At 38.3% G+C, this 18711-nt stretch overlaps 1 protein-coding gene across 1 annotated transcript; it reads left to right on the forward strand.

Moving 5' to 3' along the window:
• Nucleotides 1-609: 609 nt before the first annotated feature.
• Nucleotides 610-15057, forward strand: sdc4 (syndecan 4). The gene is made up of 4 exons (XM_079841638.1): nt 610-873; nt 9797-10000; nt 10371-10566; nt 13360-15057. The coding sequence occupies exons 1-4, from the start codon at nt 814-816 to the stop codon at nt 13518-13520; spliced, it is 621 nt and encodes a 206-aa protein (XP_079697764.1). The 5' UTR covers nt 610-813; the 3' UTR covers nt 13521-15057.
• The last annotated feature ends 3654 nt before the right edge of the window (nt 15058-18711 follow it).

Genomic DNA, 18711 nt, shown 5'->3' on the forward strand with positions numbered 1-18711 from the left:
AAAATACTATGGAAGTCCAATTGTTTGGTTACCGACATTCTTCAAAATATCTTCTTTTGTGTTCAGCAGAACAAAGAAATTCGTACAGGTTTGGAACAACACTAGTTGTGAGTAAATGGTTCATTTTTGGGTGAACTATCCCTTTAAATCCAGGCTATCTAAAACCAACTAAGCCCGGAATTTCTGTCAGCAAGGGAGAAAAAGAAAAGGGAACTCTTTTATTATCACCAACAATAGCATCTAAATATCATTGTTGTTTTCGTTTTACACAACTCCTAAGGGAAATAACCCCCAAAAAGTACGTTCAAAGGTTTTCGTCATAGAAACTTTCCATGAACGTCTGGATTTTCACTTTCCAGATAACTTCCTCATAAAGTGCTCGTCAATATTTTATAGTTTCATATTGGCCAATTAACGACGGACATTTAGAACGTGAACCGTGTGAAATTGTCAGAGGATTTTGTATTTGTAAGAGATTAATAGAATAATAATTCCGCTGTTTACATTGTTCTGTGCTGTAAACCTGTTGCGTCCGGAGTTTCCGTAAATTACGTCAGGGACCGGTTGAACTGCCCTGATTGGCTGCGTATGCGATAAGGGGCGGAGTTTAAGTTAGTGAATAAAACCAAAGGGGATCAATCATTACACAGGAATACTGCGAACCAACACAGAGGACAGTAGCGAGAAATACGCGTGAAACTTCCCTCAGATCGGCATAAAAAAGGACTAACAAAGCAAGGACCGAATTATAAAAGTGATTCATTTCGGAATCTGACTATTTTCATCACCGGAGCTCCTTATTTTCAAGAGAAGATGTTTAAAGTTTACCTCATGTTGGTTTTGTCAGCGGCCGCGGCTGTTTTCGCTGAATCGGTGAGTATTTTAACTAATATTACATTAATTTAAGATGATTTGGCTATACTTGAGTTCTATAATCACACTTAAGGGGGGGGGGGGGATAAAGTTGATTTATTTGTGTTAGCTAAAGCATTAGCTCTCTGACAACAGACCTGTTGAAACAACAAAGGCTTCCAAGTGATATGCTCAATAAAATGAACGGATAGATTAATAGTTTTAACTTTAGTTTAATTGTCAAACGTCTAATCAAGTATTCTTTGAGTTTGGTGATGGGTAAATAAACCTATTATATGATTAAACAAGTATTATTGTGTGTGTGTGTGTGTGTGTGTGTGTGTGTGTGTGTGTGTGTGTGTGTGTGTGTGTGTGTAGCCTATGTATGTAATATAAAACGTTAAGATAGTAATTTTCTGGCACCAAACTAGTCTCATTTTTGTTTGTTGAGTAACCAAACGAGCAGCTCTGGCTTTCATGTGACAGTTTTTGCCTGCAGGGATTTTTTTTAGCTTTATTTGATTAGACTGGATTCAGTCCAGGAGGTTTATTTTCCATCTGTTCATTATGGAATCAGCCACTGGAGCACCTGTGAATGGGATGCCACAGCTTTGTGTTGGCCAGTTCTTTCATAACTCAAAAGAATAGCTTTGCTGCAGATGTCTTTGGAGCCGAAATGGAAGACAAATGCCACCCAGTGTGCTTGCTCGGTCAGTCAGCCACACACACACACACACACACACACACACCCTCACACAAGTCAAAATGCAAATTCTTTGAGTCCAAAGCCTCCATTCTCACAGACCTTTGGAAAGGTGTTGCCGCAGATCTTTATCTACACTTCGACACCAACAGATGCAGCTTTTATCCTTGGACACCGCGTCTGCTATTGTGTAATCCACTGGGAAATAAAGTAATCGGGCCGCAAACTATCTGTACTGTTCGTAGTAAATCAGATGGTGTGACTTAATCTCGGGTGTGAACGTTGCAACACACTCCCAAAAGGCTTGTCCTTCGAGGCAGAGAAGGCCGCAGCATTCCTTAAAATCATCCAGAAGTGTCTGTGCTCCTTTCATCCCCCTCCCTCTCCATTCTTTTGCGTTTTCCTGAGGAATTTGACCCCTTGTGACCTTGACCAGCCCTTCTTTTGGGATTTCACACACATCGGCGGATTTAAATGGTCCACCTCTTTCATCCAGGTCCCTCCTCTTCAGCCGCTGGACAAGTGTGTATGGCTTAAACTCAACATGGCGTGGACACTTTAAACCTCAGTAGGCAAAGTAGGCTTCAGGGTTTATTATATTTGAATACTTCACCTGATGGATGTTGCCACTGGCATGTTTTTTTTTTTTTGGTTTAGCCAAAACTAGAACTAGATATTGATTAGATTATAACAATAATCATTGTTCTTTTTCACAATAATAACCAAAACATTATTGCATGTAAGTGTAATGCCCATGCTAGATGTCGTAATGATGAGTTGATTTGCATTTGAATAGGTTTGGTTTATTTACTCAGCTATTTTGGGGGTGCAAAGCTCATCTGAATGGCGGTTGAAAGGCATATAATAATATTTCCTGCATTGCTTAAATCACTTTTGAGGGAGGAATGTTGGCAACGAACGAGAAGTTTTTATTTGCTGCTTGGGTGAATGAAGGATATTGGTTATTGTGTATGCATCGTTCAATGTTTATTCCAACGCCTTATGCTGTGCCCTTTTGTTTTGCAAGTCCAGAGGAATATCTTGAGGCCGTGTAAAGGGAAGCCAGTGTGTTCTAGAGTCATTTAGCAGACCACATCCGTCACCGTTCCAGGTCTGTTGCTTGTGGAGCTATTAACCATACGCCAGACGGGCTTTACTTGGAAACTATGATAACCAGCCACCACCTGTCCTTCATAATGACAGTTCCTCTTTCTTGAGTTTGTCCAATGTGGATGATAACACTTGCTTAAATAGTCAATGCATACTGGCATCAGCTTTTGTGTTTCTGTATTGATCAGCTTTACTGCCTACTCTAGTTAGGTTTCTTTGTGGACTACACCCTCCCCCTAAGCAATTGCCTTTTGTCTTTTCCTGGCCGTGTAAATTTTTGTACTCCTGAAAATAGCCATTCTTCAAATAAACACCCGTCTGGGTGTTTCTCAGGTCTCCAGGCGTTGAGTTAAAGAAATCTAGTCTAATCACCCTATTGATGTCCCTAGTCTTTCCCATTTAAAAACACATGGGGTGAATTCAGGGTGATTGGGACACTTTTTCCAAGTCATCTCAATGGAAAAAAAGTGTCCCAATCACCCTCCTGCTAATTTGCACTATCCTGGAGTCTTCAGATGTGGTTTGAATGTGCTTTTACTGGTCCTTTTAAAGGGATAGTTCACCCAAAAACGAAATGTTTATGTTTCTCTGCTTACCCCCAGGGCATCCAAGATGTAGGTGTCTTTGTTTCTTCAGTAGAACACAAATGAAGATTTTTAAGTCCAACCTTTGCAGTGTGATAGTCGTATAATGATGTCAATGGGGATATTTTAGAGTATGAGAGTAAAAACACAGACGTATGAATCCTTATCAAATCCTGCGGCTCGTGGCGACACTGATGTCTTAAGACACGAAATGATCGGTTTCTGCGAGAAACCCAACAGTATTTTTTTTTTTTTTACCTCTTATCAGACGAATGTCATCTAGTATTCCCAGCGCCATAACTTCTGGCGAATAAGGTCAAAATACTGGCGTGATCAAAGATTTATATATACGTAGATGCCTCATTCGACTGATCTGCGCAGGCACTAATGAGGAATCTACATGTATATATCTATGATCGCACCGGTATTTTGCATGTATTTTGACCTTATTCGCCGGAAGTGATGGCGCGAGGACGGCTGATGCAGAGCCATAGAAAAAAATGAAATACATTTTTAAATATGGATATTTTACTTACACTTATTAACACCCCAGAGCCGCGTGGAGCAGTTATTTGACGGACAGATGCATTTTATATGGACTTTAAAAACCGAGCAACTATTACTGCCATTATAAAGCTTGGATTAGCCTGGACTTTTGTTATATAACTCTGATTTTATTCGCCTGAAAGAAGAATGTCATATACACCTCGGATGACTTGAGGGAGAGTAAATCATGGGCTAATTTAAATTTTTGGCTGAACTATCCCTTTAATGTATGGTAATGGTGTCGTTTTGGAGGGAATTGTTCTCTTGCACTCACATGCTTCTCATGTACCAATGTAGAGATTGACCTGATTGACAGATCATTTGTTTAAAGGTTAATAACTATGATCATAAATGATAATGATAATGTTTTAAATGGTCACACATTTATTGTCATTGTTTTTTGGCCATGTCTAACCAATAATCTTAATGCTTTTAATTTCTCACATGAGTTGCTGTAAAAGTCGAGTGATTTAAATATGTATCTTTGAGCATGCATGTGTGTGTAAAGGCATGGCATTCTTTCGATGTGTGTATAGTTTATTGGTGAATCTCAAGTTAATCATATTTAGGGTACTTTTACCTCCATAATCCAATCGCAGTCTCTGTTAACTTCAGGTTTTAGCCAATCAAAGAAGGTCCATTGTCAGAAAGCTCCATGTTTTCGTACACACTACTGATTGTTTGGGCTAGTGAGAACGGATCATTGTGTATTAAACTGGCTTTGGCTTAATGGTGAGAAGCTTCATTAATGAAAGCCACTAACAGATAGAAGTGTGATCACACTTCCTGTGGGGGCTGACGACAGTAGGGCTCAACAGTCCTTTTCGTTTGGTTTAGTTGTAGATTTCGAAGTCTAATCTAGTTACTCTAATGCTTCTTTGAACCGGTGCTGGGGTGAGAATTTGTCGTGTGATTGAAACAATGACGTATCGTTTAACAGGCAGGTGAGCCGTTCCGCCCCGCTGTTGGGATTCAGCTGGGGGTCTAAAGGGAAAAAGCAGCTATAAATAGTTACCACAAAGGTGGAAGGAATTCTCCTGACGTGCAAGTGTGCAAAGTAGGGCGAGGAGTGTATCTCATGAGGAGATCAGATGACATGGATAAATCCGATTGGTAGGAGTGCCGTTTGTATTGACGACTGGGGCTGTAATTAATTGTGACCTGAAAGGACAACAAGGAGAGTCTTCAACAGATGACGGCGGATAATATTGGTACTGTCGCTTTAATGTTCTACTTTTTCCGGAGAAAATCTGTGAAATGTGTTGACCTACCAATGACTTTTCACACATTGTTTTGCATCCGAGTTTTACAAAGCAAATTCTGTCTTGGTTATTTAATAATTGTCCTTTTAACTCAAACCGTGAGTGATCACCGGGGACCGTTTGCCACCACACTGTTTGTTGGATAAGTCACTGATTGTGGTATCTTCTCTCTCCCATTGTGACTCCCAGGAACAGATGCCAGACCATTTGTCAGCAGATGGTCGGATTTGCCCCTAGCTTTGCTAGTCTTGACTGAGGCCTGGTTTGCTAAGCTGGTTAATTTGCTCTCCGGCATTACAGCTCATTACTAGAGCACACTCATACTTATAGACATTAGGGCTGGGTATCAGATTCAGATGCTCCAAATCGATCGATTTAATACAAATACTATATTTATAAAAAAAGAACAGTGAACATACGTTTTTCAAGTGGGTAATTAAAAAGAAATTAAGTACCTGTATATTAAACTCTTTTTATTTTAAGGTACATTGAATACACATGAAAATGCACTATCCAAACTTTAAGGGCTGTAAATCAAGAATGCTTTGGAATATAGACATAAATTCGGTCTTGTTTTAGAGAAGACACTCTGCAGATTATTGTTGAAGTGAAATTCAAAATATGAACATATTCAAAAGTTATGGAAGTTACTGTAAATAAAAAAATACTGTACTATTTTTTTATTTTATATAAAATATATATTTTAGAATAAAGTTTTAATCTAAAATTACTATAAAATCAAAGCCATATGTCTAACCAAGTTGTTCCAAATTTGAAGTTGATATCACAAATTAAAGTCCCCATGAGATGTATAAAAATAGCCACTGGGTGTCATTCAAATTCCATTAAAAAGAAAAAAAAAGTATGCATTTTCCTGTCCATATGTGACTTCCATCACCAAATATGGAACCTTGAGACTCAGACCTTTCCGACGATATGCGTTTTGTCAAGATTAGGAAAGATTTTGATTATAAAGTAGTTAAAATAAATGTTGTAATATGAAACATGACACCGCCCACTAGGGGGAGGAGCCCGCTAGAAGAATTTAAAGTACCATTTCCATGGTAACACAACGTCTAATTTCAAAATGGATTTCCCAGGATGATTTGAGTTCGTAAGCTTTCGATTGATACCTAATTTATGATAATTACTAAAATATATTATACGGAAAAAAGGCGATCAAAAAAAGCGCGCCAGGTTGACAGTTAGGGGGTTAAAACAGAACCCATCTCTATATTTCAAATGCATACAATTATGTTAAATACAATACAACTTTATTCTAAAAAATTTATCTGAGAAGTATTTTATACAATTTAGTTTTTATGGATATTGATATATTTATTCCTAAACAACATAAAAAGGAATATTGGAATATTTTTCAGCAATTTTCAGTACACAACAAGCTTTTCTTGGTTTTTTTTTTTTTTTTTTCGCCCGTCATGTGCAGTTACTTTACATACACGAGAAGCGCCTTCATACCCGGACACAAGTAGTTGCCGTGGTAACAAACAACAATACCTTAACCTGCTGACTAACGTTTGAGGAAATCTGTATATAATATAAGCTATTAGATTTGAATTATTGGTCCTGCGCTGTCTATTGACTCAGCTGATTTGAATATGTCTATAATGGCTGATGTACGTGCTTAAGTGAACACTCAAGTTTAATACAATGATCATAATGCAAGGCAAGCATTTGCATGTATGTGACATCTAGTGGAGAAGACTAGTAATTAGATTTACGTTAATCTTAGACAAAATAAATATGAGGAAAAAATCGATTCGTGGCCTTTGAGAATCGATTTTGAATCGGACCACATTTTAAAATTCACGATTAATCGAAAAAAAAAAATGTATGCCCAGCCCTAATGTCATCTTCATATCATCTCGACAGCTAACATTTGGGAAACAGTTCCCCAAAAATACAACTTTCTCATGTTGTTCTAATGTCTGTATGTCTTTCGTTTGCGGACACTGATGCCAAATCAAAGCAGAAATAAGATAACGACGTTGAATAGTAACTTAAATGTCAGTTCGCCAGTTTTCAGACCAGCTTTTTGTTCTCTTTGGAGCTCGACAGCGCCCGACTCCATCCATTGTCTGGACAAAAGCAGCATGAACATTGATAAACATCTCCTTTTGTGTTGAATGAAAGTCATACGGGTTCAGGGCGAGTAAATGATGACAGAATTTCATTTTGGGTGAAATAAATGAACTGGCTATTATTCCTCAGAGCTATTATCTCATTGTCACATTGTCGACTTTCCTTTTAAATGAGGGGGGTTTTTGGTTATTGCTGAGAAATGAAGAACAAAAACATTTATTTCCTGCGTTGGGACTTTCTTCAGCTGTCCATCTTAGTCTAGAGCGTTTGGTTTGCTCGGTGGGATTTCTTTCAAGTGGCTTGTACATGTTTACTGAGAATTTAAGGGGTTGCTTATGGGAATTTAAGCATTGGTTTAATTGAACCACGGCCTTACGCCTCTTCGCAGTCAGAGAGCATCCGCTGTACTTTCTTCGACAGCTTATTTTTTTTCTTCCTCTGAGCGGAGTATTTCATAATGCAGGGGGATTTCGGTGTGGGGTTTCACAGCACTGTAAAGCTGAAAACCATAAAGTATGTCGGCCTCTCTCCCCACACCCTCTTGTGGTTTCTGTCATTCTCCGTTTCTCGCTCTCCCTTTTTCTTTTATTATCCTCAAACAACAGAGCAGGCTAGAGCTGACTTGCAGTTTCATGTGGTTTTTGCATGATCCTGGTTTTCCTGGAAAATGAGTCAACCCGCCCCGATCTCCATTTTAAAAACCCTTCCATTTAGCAACTGGAGACATTTTAAGCATCACGTTTGTATTAAAGATCATCTTGAAGTAATTGTCGCCTCACTAAATCCCCGTTAAAGTGTGTTTGAAATTTGACTACGGTGGTCACACTGGGTTGGGCGGCACCTGCGCATTATGAATGTTTTTGATTTCGCGGTATGTGAAACGTTTCAGTGCGTAATGTTTGATTAAATCTGTTTTTGACAGCGAGCAGGCGAGCGAGACTGATAAAGACCCTCAGCCCCTGTCCGATGAATTCTTTCGTTGTTTTACACAACGCCGGCAAACCTGCGCTAACTTGCTCTTACCTCTCTGACTCGCTTCAAGGTCAAGACTGGCGTGAATATAATACAGTAGTGTGGTTTGTGTCAGTCAGAATAGAATAGACTCATGCTGTCTCCCAATTCGCCGACCTAAAAGTATGTACTCTTTTTGTCAAGGAAAAAGTACATACTTTTGAGTGTGTAGCAGAAGAGTATGCAAGCTCTGAGACTACTTCGTCATCTGTGTAACTGAGTTACTTGCATCCTGTCACTGTTTAAACTGCCCTGTCAATCATCGTCACCGTTTAAATCCTCCACATTCAATTTCATTTCCTACTGAATCGGAGAGAAATGTATTCTGCAATTGGTGGGTCTTTTATGTAGAGACTCTCCTCATGTGTTTCCAGTTTAAATATAATGATGCATTTAAAAGTTAACGGCCAAACGTATCATTACAAAGTTATAAAATATAATGTGGATAACACTGAATAAATATCTTTCCGTCAGTTTAAATACTGATAATTCCCCAATCAAACCCTTTTATCTAACCTTCTCTACTTAAAGTCGGCGTGAAACGGAAGTTGAGATCGTCTTTTTTTCCTTATTGTGACGTATATCCGAGTGAAACGGCTTCTGAAATTAGAAAAAATGTAGGGCGAGGCTTGATTTCGTTCTTCGGGAATTGATTGGATCGTTGGAAGTTGGGCGTTGCTAACAAAATGGAGGCAGATTTGAATGCCAGTTTGCACTCAGTTGTGGAGAAAAACGCGATCTATCTCTTAAATAAATGCATTTCTTCTCTAAATCTTTTTTACATATGTTACTGAGCATATTTCCTGGTTTATGCTACAGATTTCACTAATTTCAAGCCTTTTATGGCTTTATTTCTGTAACTTTATTTTCTCAGCTCTCCCTTATAGGGAAAGTTAACGTATTTGATTTAAGATTATAAGGGTAAATGATTTTTAAAAATGAATGAAGTGCACAGATAAATCGGTTAGGTAAACACTACAATATTAAATATAAAAATACGAATTGTAAAATTTGATTTCATGCTGACTTTAACCGTCGGACTCACACATCCGCCATGTTTGTAGTTTTTTTTAGCACTTTTTTTATCAGAGTTTGTAGTTCTAATCGAATCCTTGTCGAACTCGCAATGGGTTGTGGGCAATATCAGCCGTTAGAGTGTGCATGGATCTGCACTTCGGATTCTGACCGGAAATAGTAAACCATCCGGGTATCTTTGGAAAACTCAACATACTATGATTTGGGACCTACTAATTCTATTTTTTGAAGGATGGATAGTATGTGAATTGGGACGCAGCGTCAGTCCATTAGTTGTTTAAAACCCATTCGCAGTGCTTGGCCAAATGGCTCTGCTAACGTGATTAAAAGTGTTGGTGTGTCTTAATTAAATTAAGTGTGATCTCAGAACCGTCATGATGCCATTGACAAAGGTTTGGACCGTAATCTGCTTAAGTATTAAAGGGATATAAAACTAAAATAACCCCCCAAACGAACTCCAATGTTGATTTCATGAGGTCTTTAAATCATTCCTGTTTACACAGTGAATTTGTGCATTTTTCTTTTATGATTTGCCTTTGATAAAACTGGTGCCAGGTGTATTTTCCTCACGATTTCTTTTCTCTTTGTAGGTACGAGAAACAGAAACATGGGTACCTCTGAAAAGCACATCGCCCCATGAGGATCTGGAGTCCTCCGGCGACGCTCCACATGAAGACTTTGAGTTTGCTGATTTACACCCAATTGACGATGAGGATGACTTTGGTGATGATGATGAAGTTGAGGATGATTATGATGACCTGTCAGGCTCTGGGTCTTCAGAGATCTCTATCGAGGTAGCTATAATTTTTTTTTTTTTCTTAGTCATGTCAAATTGAGTTGTTCGGATTTTCACAGACAAGTGAAATTAACTAATTATTTTAAATCGAAATGCATCTTTCTAATGCGTTTTACTCACTGGTTTTGTATTAATGTCATCTGATTTGTATCTCATATTCTGAATGAATGTCAAAGTGACTCTCAATTGAATCACATTGGTCTAAAATGACTCGTTTGCTTAAGTGACTCACTCACTGATTCTTTACTTTGAGTCATATCCGTCTTGACTACTGTGCACTTTCATGAGGCCATCAGTTGTTTAAATGACATATTTTTTTTAGACTGATTTGAATGCTGTATGAATTTGTGACCATTTCCTCCTCTCAGGACGATCTCCTCAATAACCGGATATCTGATCCTGAGGGTCCATTTGCCCCACGGCCAACTATAAATGAGGATATTCTGGTTCAACACAATGAGGTCATGCATAAATCACCAAAGCGAGACAATGGCCAAGAAAGCAATGTGCTCATGACCGTTGCTGGAGAAGAGAGCTTGTTCAGCAACACAGAGGTGCTCGCAGGTGAGGAGATGCTTTCAGTTGTTTGTTTAATATGCAAAGCAAACATGTATAATGCATATTGTTGGACCAAAATGGGAATATTTAATGTTATTTTAGTATTTATATACTGTTATGGTAGTATTAATATTGTGAATTAGTTATTTATTATTAATTAGTTGTGTTATTATTTTACACGACCATTTTTTTTAAATTACTGTATAGCTTTAAAGGCACAATATGTAAGATTTTCTTGGATTAAAATATCCACTTGCATTATCCCAAATGTTTAACTTCTTAACCCGCATCGGATCGTGGACGGGGGGGTTGACGGAAGTGGGGGGGTGTGTACTTTTATTTACTTTTGTTTTATACAAAATATTCAATCAACTATCACAAACTATGCATCATTTGAAAGCTAAAACACTCAAGATTCATGTTCTGAACTTGTTTTTGCAATAAATACACCAGAGAGGAAAGGGTTAAATGAAACGCTAAAGGACCGTCCATGTAAACATTAGCATAATATCAGCGTTACTCATCTTTCATCTCCTGTCGTTCAGATCAGATCGGACGAATCCAATAAACACCCGCATACATCTCTGTGTAAGAGTCCATTCTTCAAAATGCATCCCACTTTTTAATCCAAAACAACGAAAAAATAGGGAAAAAACTAAAAATCCTCCGTTGTTTGCAAGAGAGTTTTGAGTTAGCGTGATCAATCATGTCCATTTTCAATGAAATATCGATTCTATTCCGTGTCTGGCAAACTCCCCCTGCTAGAATGGCTTCTCCCACGTATTTTAAACCCTCCCTCGTCTCTCTCCTTCAATCAGAGACTCTTCTGGGATGCATCATATAGAGGAAGTGCCTTACAGGCTTGGTGAGCTGTCAATCATTGCGCCCATGGTTTTCGTTGGATAAAGGCACTCGGTGCCCAGCCAATGCCTTTCCAACAAAGGTTTGATTGATGGACTTAGTAACCAATCAAAAGGCATTATCTTGCGCAGTTTGCGTAAGTAGGCTTTGGTGAATACTGTTTTTGCGCTGGCTGCGCGTTCTCCATGGCGCAACTGCAGTGGAGCGCGCTGTCTCTCACAGACGCTTCCCATCAGCTAAATGAGTTTTTTACACTTTGTAATCTCTGTAAATAGTTGCTTTAGTTTTTCAGTAACTGTTTATCCATTATAATTAGTAGTATATTGCAGTTTATTGCAGATTTATTTGAATGAAAAACTACTCTTTACAGTAGCAAATGTTCTGAAATAAATGGCCTTTTTGAAATGACGCCTAGACTTTTCTTGACATAAAAGCTCACAGAAGCTACATTACTGAGAGAATCATCCTCATATTTGAATCATGACATGATTAGACATTCAGTTTTATATTTAAGTTATTTTCAGGCTCTTAACATTAAATTATAATATTTTTTTCCCTAAGTGAAAACAAAAAACAAAAAACGTGAGTCACTTACATGTATATTTACATGTATATTACTCTGTTCCCATATTACTTTGAGTTATTATGACTCTTGGGTAGCAATATTTCAAGTGTCTAGTTTAAAATAAGACCAGGTTTATGAATATAGACCATAGGGTTTAAGAGCTGCAGACATTTTCATTTGGGTATATCGTTTTCAAAGAATTCCTAAAAAATGGGGCGCTTGTTAAGAGGTTAAATCCTGAGAAATAAGTGATTTTTAACCAGGACATGGACCGTGCGTCGCCTATCAGTGACATCACACCCGCGTTATCCTCGATTTTCTGGTTTTATTTTGTAGAAACCTTGGAAACGCCAAAGACGCTTTAATATATTTATATTTTTAATATATTTGATTTGTTTGTTTAATATGCTAAGTAAACCTGTATAATGAATATTGTTGGACCAAAAATATTATTTTTTTAATATAATTTTAGTATTTATATACTGTATAGCTTTAAAGGCACTATGTAAGATTTTGTTTTTAAATATCCAAAAACCACAAGAAACAATGTTATATATTTTGTTGATTTGTGCACTTGCAGTATCCTAAATGTTTCCAAGAATGTTTAAATCCAGAGAAATAAGCGGTTTTAACCAAGACACGGACCGCTTGTCGCCTATCAGTGACATCACACCCGCGTTACCCTCGATTTCCGATTGTCCAAAGCCGCTTTAATATATGATGTGTTTTATTAGACACCGATTGGATCATTGATGGACAGAAACTAATGATTGTTCTCCAGCTCAACACAGTTAGTCTTATTGTTTAAATCTGGTGTTGTTGATTTACGGCACAGAGTGCCATGTTTTACCGCCTAATATGATCTCGCTCACTGCAGTGTGAACAAGTGTCTCATAGTAGCGCAGAGTAGCATTATAACATCACTTTAACACACTCAAATGTGTGTGATATGATAAAACAGCGCTGCGTTCCCCCACACACACATGAGCAGAAGAAGCGGAAGTGCTCGCCTGACAGAATAAAAGCTCCACTGCTCTCGTCTCTCATTAGCAATCGCTCCAGCGCCTCATTCAGCTCCATCCAGTAACGTAAATAAAGCTTTAATACATGAGCTCATCCATGAATATGATTCCTGAGTCCCGTCTGATTCTTTTCCACCGGTTGTAGAGGTGAAGACAACAACAACTCCCATGATCCCGTCATCAAGCTACGCCTTTGTTTTGAATAAGCGACCTCTAGTGGTGAAAATTACACATTGTGCCTTTAATTGTCATTTTAGTACTTCAAGGTCTTTTTTAAATATGATCTCTCATGCAGTGTGTGATTTGTCCGTAGATTACGCCTCCCTCACGTTGTCCATTTCTGTTTTCTAGCGGTTATCGCGGGCGGAGCAGTGGGTCTGGTCTTCGCCATCCTCCTCATCGTCCTCCTCGTTCACTTTGTTCTCCGCATCAAGAAGAAAGACGAAGGAAGTTACGACCTGGGCAAGACGCCCATCTACAAGAAAGCTCCTACCGCAGAAATCTACGCATGAGCATCCTCACCCTCACACCCCTTCTCTCTCTCTCTCTGTCTCTTTTGAACTATAAGCTCACACAGTGCCTCGGCCCGACGGGCCGCCGCCAACCTCTCGCAAACCGCAGGAGAACCTCACACGAATAATTTACTCTGACTGGACATTTGCATTGAAATCTCAGTGACTCGGAGAGGATCGCGTCTGTTGCCAAACCGCCCGATTCGAAAGATATTCTCGTCTTTTTTTTGTTCTCTCAAGTTGATTGCCTTTTTGTGACCCATTGTGTCTATTTTTTTAAAAATAAAACACTACGAGGTGCAATGGAGCGCTCACATGTTAAAGGCTTTGGATTGACCATTTTATCCGCCGTTATGATGACCAGTGTCATGATTGGTGCTACAGAGGGAGTGGTTGCTGTAGCCTTATACGTTATCATATGTCTTTTTTTTTAATCTGTGCTGTAAAACCTTTTTAATTCTCATATTAAACATCAGAGGTGAAACCAAATTGAAGGCATGCAGTATGTGTTCGAGGGCATAATTTGAAATCGGTGTACTAGACTCGCGTATACTCATTTCAACCATGGTGTTATGGTACATTCCACATATCTGTATGTAATTTCCGCGGTGGTTTTATACGTCGAGAGACCAGATCCGCCGCGGTGCTGCTTGACTGTCAGCTAAGCTACTTCCACCGGTACAGATGCTGATGATTGAGGATCAGTTCACTGCAAACAGACTTTGTACATCCAGGGATCTGTATATAGCCATTTGAATAAAATGTAAAACTTTGGTACTTAGCCATTTCTTGACAGCCTTTTATTTACCAAATATTTAAATGCCAAAATCAGTTTTTATTGTTCTTATCTCATCCCGGTATTTGCTTTTGGCATACAATCTGAAAGCAGATGGTTTGCGTCTGTATCTTTCGCAAAATGTTTTAAGAACAATGACCAATGTTAGTACTAACTTTTTTTTTTTTTCTCAGTGTTTTTGTAGATGTTCTTAATTCCTTTTTTTATTTTTTGGTATTAATTTAACTCATATTTTATTGCCTGCCTTCAGGTCGGGGGTCTTTCTCCCCCTTTCTCAGCTGTTGTACATGTAATAATTTTTATGTTTTTAGATTTGTTTTATATACAGTAGTGCAAAAATTCAAAGGCTGTTAGTCTTTTCAACAGATTTTTTTTTTTTTTTTTTTTTTATTATTAAGAGTTTCTATTTCTTTTAGACAGTTTAAGCCGAATCTATTTATGTTTTGTAGAAGGATGTTCTGGATTAGTTAAGGGGAGCGTGAATAAGCTGTGCATTACTAGCATGGTGTAAAATGATAAATTTGCTGCTTTGTTTGGTCACATCCAGATAAAATCACTGATCTAATGTTGAAGTCAATGAATCATTGATTTCTGCATGCAGGCTCTGATCTGTTGAAAATAAAGCTATTTTATGCACATAACCATTTGAAGAGTCTTGAGCTTTTTTTCATGCTAAAAAGAAATGTTTCTTTTCACATGGCATTTACACATCATTTTCAAATAAAAAAAATTTAAACTATGCATTTTGGCTGTTAATTTACAGGACAACAGTGTTTGGGGGCTGCAATGCCAACTTTTGAAAGCGTTTTTTATAACGTTATCCTCTCTGTGTAAACTACAAAAACGTGAATTTGTGAAAATGTCATGCGCATACTTATAGTAGTGTGTCATGATAAATCGGGTCTCCCCAAATTATCAGTTAATGATTATCCTAAGTACTTACACATTATTAACTGTTAATTAATAAATAATAATAGCCTATGAATAATTGAACATTTGTTTTATATATAACTGAAATATTTGGACATTTAACACATAAAGATAATATATTTAGGGTAAATGCAAATGTGTGTATAAAGCTATCAGGCTAATCGCTTATCTGTATGCTAAGCTAGTATATAAGCTAACTAATACAGACATAAATGGTCATAACGTAGTTGAAACAGCATTTATCGCATGATTTTGTAGGAATTATAACCAGGCGCTAAAGAGAGTACCAATTTTAACCAATTGGGGTCCTAAAGGAGACCAGCTTTTTAAGGGGGGACCCAATTTGTCACTACCGTTTAGACACTGTTTGTTGTCTGTATGCGAAAGACAAGTCACCTTTACAATAACACTTTTTACGATACAGATTGTTTCAAATCAGCTTTACTGTGATAACAGGAAATTAATACAACAAAGACTGTTTTGGCTGTAGGCGGCTCTTGAGGAAATTGTCATTGTCCAATTTAAGTTGATTAATTTCCATTGTAAAAATCATTAGTTATTCATGTAGGAGATGACACATCACTGTTTTCAACTGAAAAACATTTAATGTGTTATGGCTGTTCATTTACATGACAACGGCGTTTTGGTGGTCGGAGAACGCTACCATTAGCATCTCCGTGTAAACTTAAAGGAACACGTACGCCGACTTTTTGTGACTTTATCTTATTCACCGTATCCCCCAGAGTTAGATAAGCCCATACACACCATTCTCATCTCCGTGCCATAACTCTGTCTGACGCACACACCGCTAGCCTAGCTTAGCACAAAGACTGGAGGTATATGGCTCCAGTTAGCCGACTGCTCAATAAGTGACAAAATAACAGCAATATACTCTCATTCCTAAAGTCACAAAAAGTCGATGTGTTCCTGTGTACGCAAAACTGTGAATTGTGAAAATGGTGACGGCATGCGTATTAAGCAGGTATTACGTGTTATGGAAGAAAAAAAATCCGTTTTTTGTATCTACATCATGTCTCTTCAAGTGTGGTGAAAGATAATCAAATTAAGGATAATTGAACAAACTTTTGACCTAAAGCACACCTGAATCAAGTCAAGAATTAGTTTAGGGTTCATGGTGCAGAAAGCCTCTAAAACGGGACAATGGGTTGCAAAGGTGGATGTATGAAACATTTCGATTTACAATGGGCTTGGATTTGAACCTCAGAAGGCTGCTGTTTGGGCTCAGAGAAGAAGGATCACTGAGGACCAATGGAAAGAAGGTAGATGATGTTTCACACTAAATATTTTTATTGATCTGTTGTTTTGGGTGATGTGTGTATAGGCTATAAAGTTTTGGGATTATTTCAAGGAATGGTTCTGCAGAAGTCATACCTGCATGTAATCGTTTACTATGGTCATTTACAGTAACAATGAAGAAACTTTAGACACCTTTGTAGTTTACAATAGCGTGCCGATATAGCGCCGTTGCGCTTCTGGCGACCCGAGTTCGAGTCCCGGCTCGCGGACCTATCCCGATCCCTCTCCCACCTCGCTTCCTGTCCACTCTATACTATCCTCTCAAAATAAAGGGGAAACGCTCCAATATTTGTATATAAATGTTTGCACTCCAATAAATGTTTGCTTAAAACAACCCAATTTCTGGGTTAAATCCACCTCTCTGGTAAAATGTTGCAGAGGAACCTGAGATTGAGAAGCCTTGTGAAGGTCCTGTGTAAACTGCATAACACTCACAGATCATTAAGTTCAGAGTCTGTTTGAAAATGTCTGCTTTCTGGTTTGGTTTGCATATTATTCATTAACCTGTTTGTGATGGATGATTGTTGAATGATGGGACAGTCTTTAATGCATAATCTAATTGGCCAAGTGTTAAATCGGGAATCCCCCCCCCCCCCCCCCCCCCAGAGAAATTACTGTAAGTGTGTGTGTGTGTGTGTGTGTGTGTGTGTGTGTGTGTGTGTGTGTGTTTGTGTGTGTGTGCAGCATGCTGATACTTGTCTGCTCTGCTACCAAAACAAATGAGATGAGCATTCCCGGAGAGTAGAGGGAGTTTGTTTTCTTTTTGGATTGAAGGATAAAAATAGAAAATGTTTTGATTAAAAAGTGTTATGGGTCATGCATGAGGCCTTGAACATTAACTGTTTTTGTTTTTAAAAGGAGAAACATTGACAGGATGTCTTGATTCAGGCCATGATGTGCCATGAAAAAAAAAAAAAATCTGCTAAAACTTGCCACACGTGTGTGTGTGTGTGTGTGTGTGTGTGTGGTCCTGGTATTCCCCACATTATGGCACCAAATTTCCCCATATAACCAGTAAATTTGGACCTTTTGGGTGCATTTTTTTGGTCCCCATGCCATGAGATAAGCTTATAATCATGTGTATCAGTATATTGGATTTGTGCATTAGCTCAGCGTTAGTGCATTAGTGACAGCGACCTAATAAATCTGCTGATTGCTTTTAATTTCAATCAAACAACAAAAGACAAAGAAAAATCACTCGATGCTCTTGACTGAATAACTCTTGTAACTTTAATAAGGATTCATTTGTTTCATGGCTGGTAAAAATATAAATTAAATGAGAATTTTCTCCGGCCATTGGCAGCAGGTGTGGCAAAAAGTTAGTCTCAGGCCCTGTGTGTGTACGATGATGCAGCATTATAATAGTTAATGACAGGGTGTGTTGAACACATGCACTATCTGACCTCACGCTTTCAGTCTAGACCTGAAAAAGCCATGAGAGATGAAATAAATTCAGTGCAAACAGAGGATTGAGACATTTAGAAAAAACAATCGAAACCCATTTAGTCAACAGCAGCTTATTCACTCATATTTCACACAGATATGACTACATGACCTGCATGGGGAAGTTCTCTTGTGGTTTATTATATCCGCTGCTGATGTGGTGTAACAAAATATCTTAATGCTCATTGAAAATCAGATGCAAATCGTGATGTTTCCATGACGAGTTCTCCATTTATCTTTTATCTATTGAGAGAAATCAGCATGCCTGCGGTCACCGGTTGAATGGACTACTATACAAGGAAGTTTTTCTTCTTCCTCATAGCACAAGGAACAGTTTCATCATTAACACACTCACACGTTTTCTGCTAGACATTTGAATGCGTATCATACCCCTTTTCCACCAAAGCAGAGCCAGAGCTAGATCGGAGCCAGAGCCTAGTTTCAAATCGGTTCAGAGAAACTATTCCGTGGAAAGGTCTCAAACTTTCACGCATTACGCAATGCTATTGGAAGATGAATGGTGCCTTTTCACTTTCAACTACAGCCTGGGTTTGTTTACACAAGAGGTGGAGCAAACAAAACCGATGATCTCTTTAAAATAAACCCTTACATTTACTGTAGATCGAAGAGGGACTGGTTGTCACTAAAATGAAAGTATAAGATTGTGAAACAAAACTCCACAAATAAGAGTAACTAGCCTATATA

Source organism: Gobio gobio (genome assembly GCF_949357685.1).
Source record: "Gobio gobio genome assembly, chromosome: 17".
In the NCBI taxonomy this organism is placed as follows: domain Eukaryota; kingdom Metazoa; phylum Chordata; class Actinopteri; order Cypriniformes; family Gobionidae; genus Gobio; species Gobio gobio.

Coding starts and splice junctions, on each gene's coding strand:
- sdc4 (XM_079841638.1), top strand. CDS start 814: ATGTTTAAAGTTTACCTCATGTTGGTTTTGTCAGCGGCCGCGGCTGTT. Junction 874..9,796: donor CGGCTGTTTTCGCTGAATCG/GTGAGTATTTTA, acceptor TTCTCTTTGTAG/GTACGAGAAACAGAAACATG. Junction 10,567..13,359: donor CAACACAGAGGTGCTCGCAG/GTGAGGAGATGC, acceptor TCTGTTTTCTAG/CGGTTATCGCGGGCGGAGCA.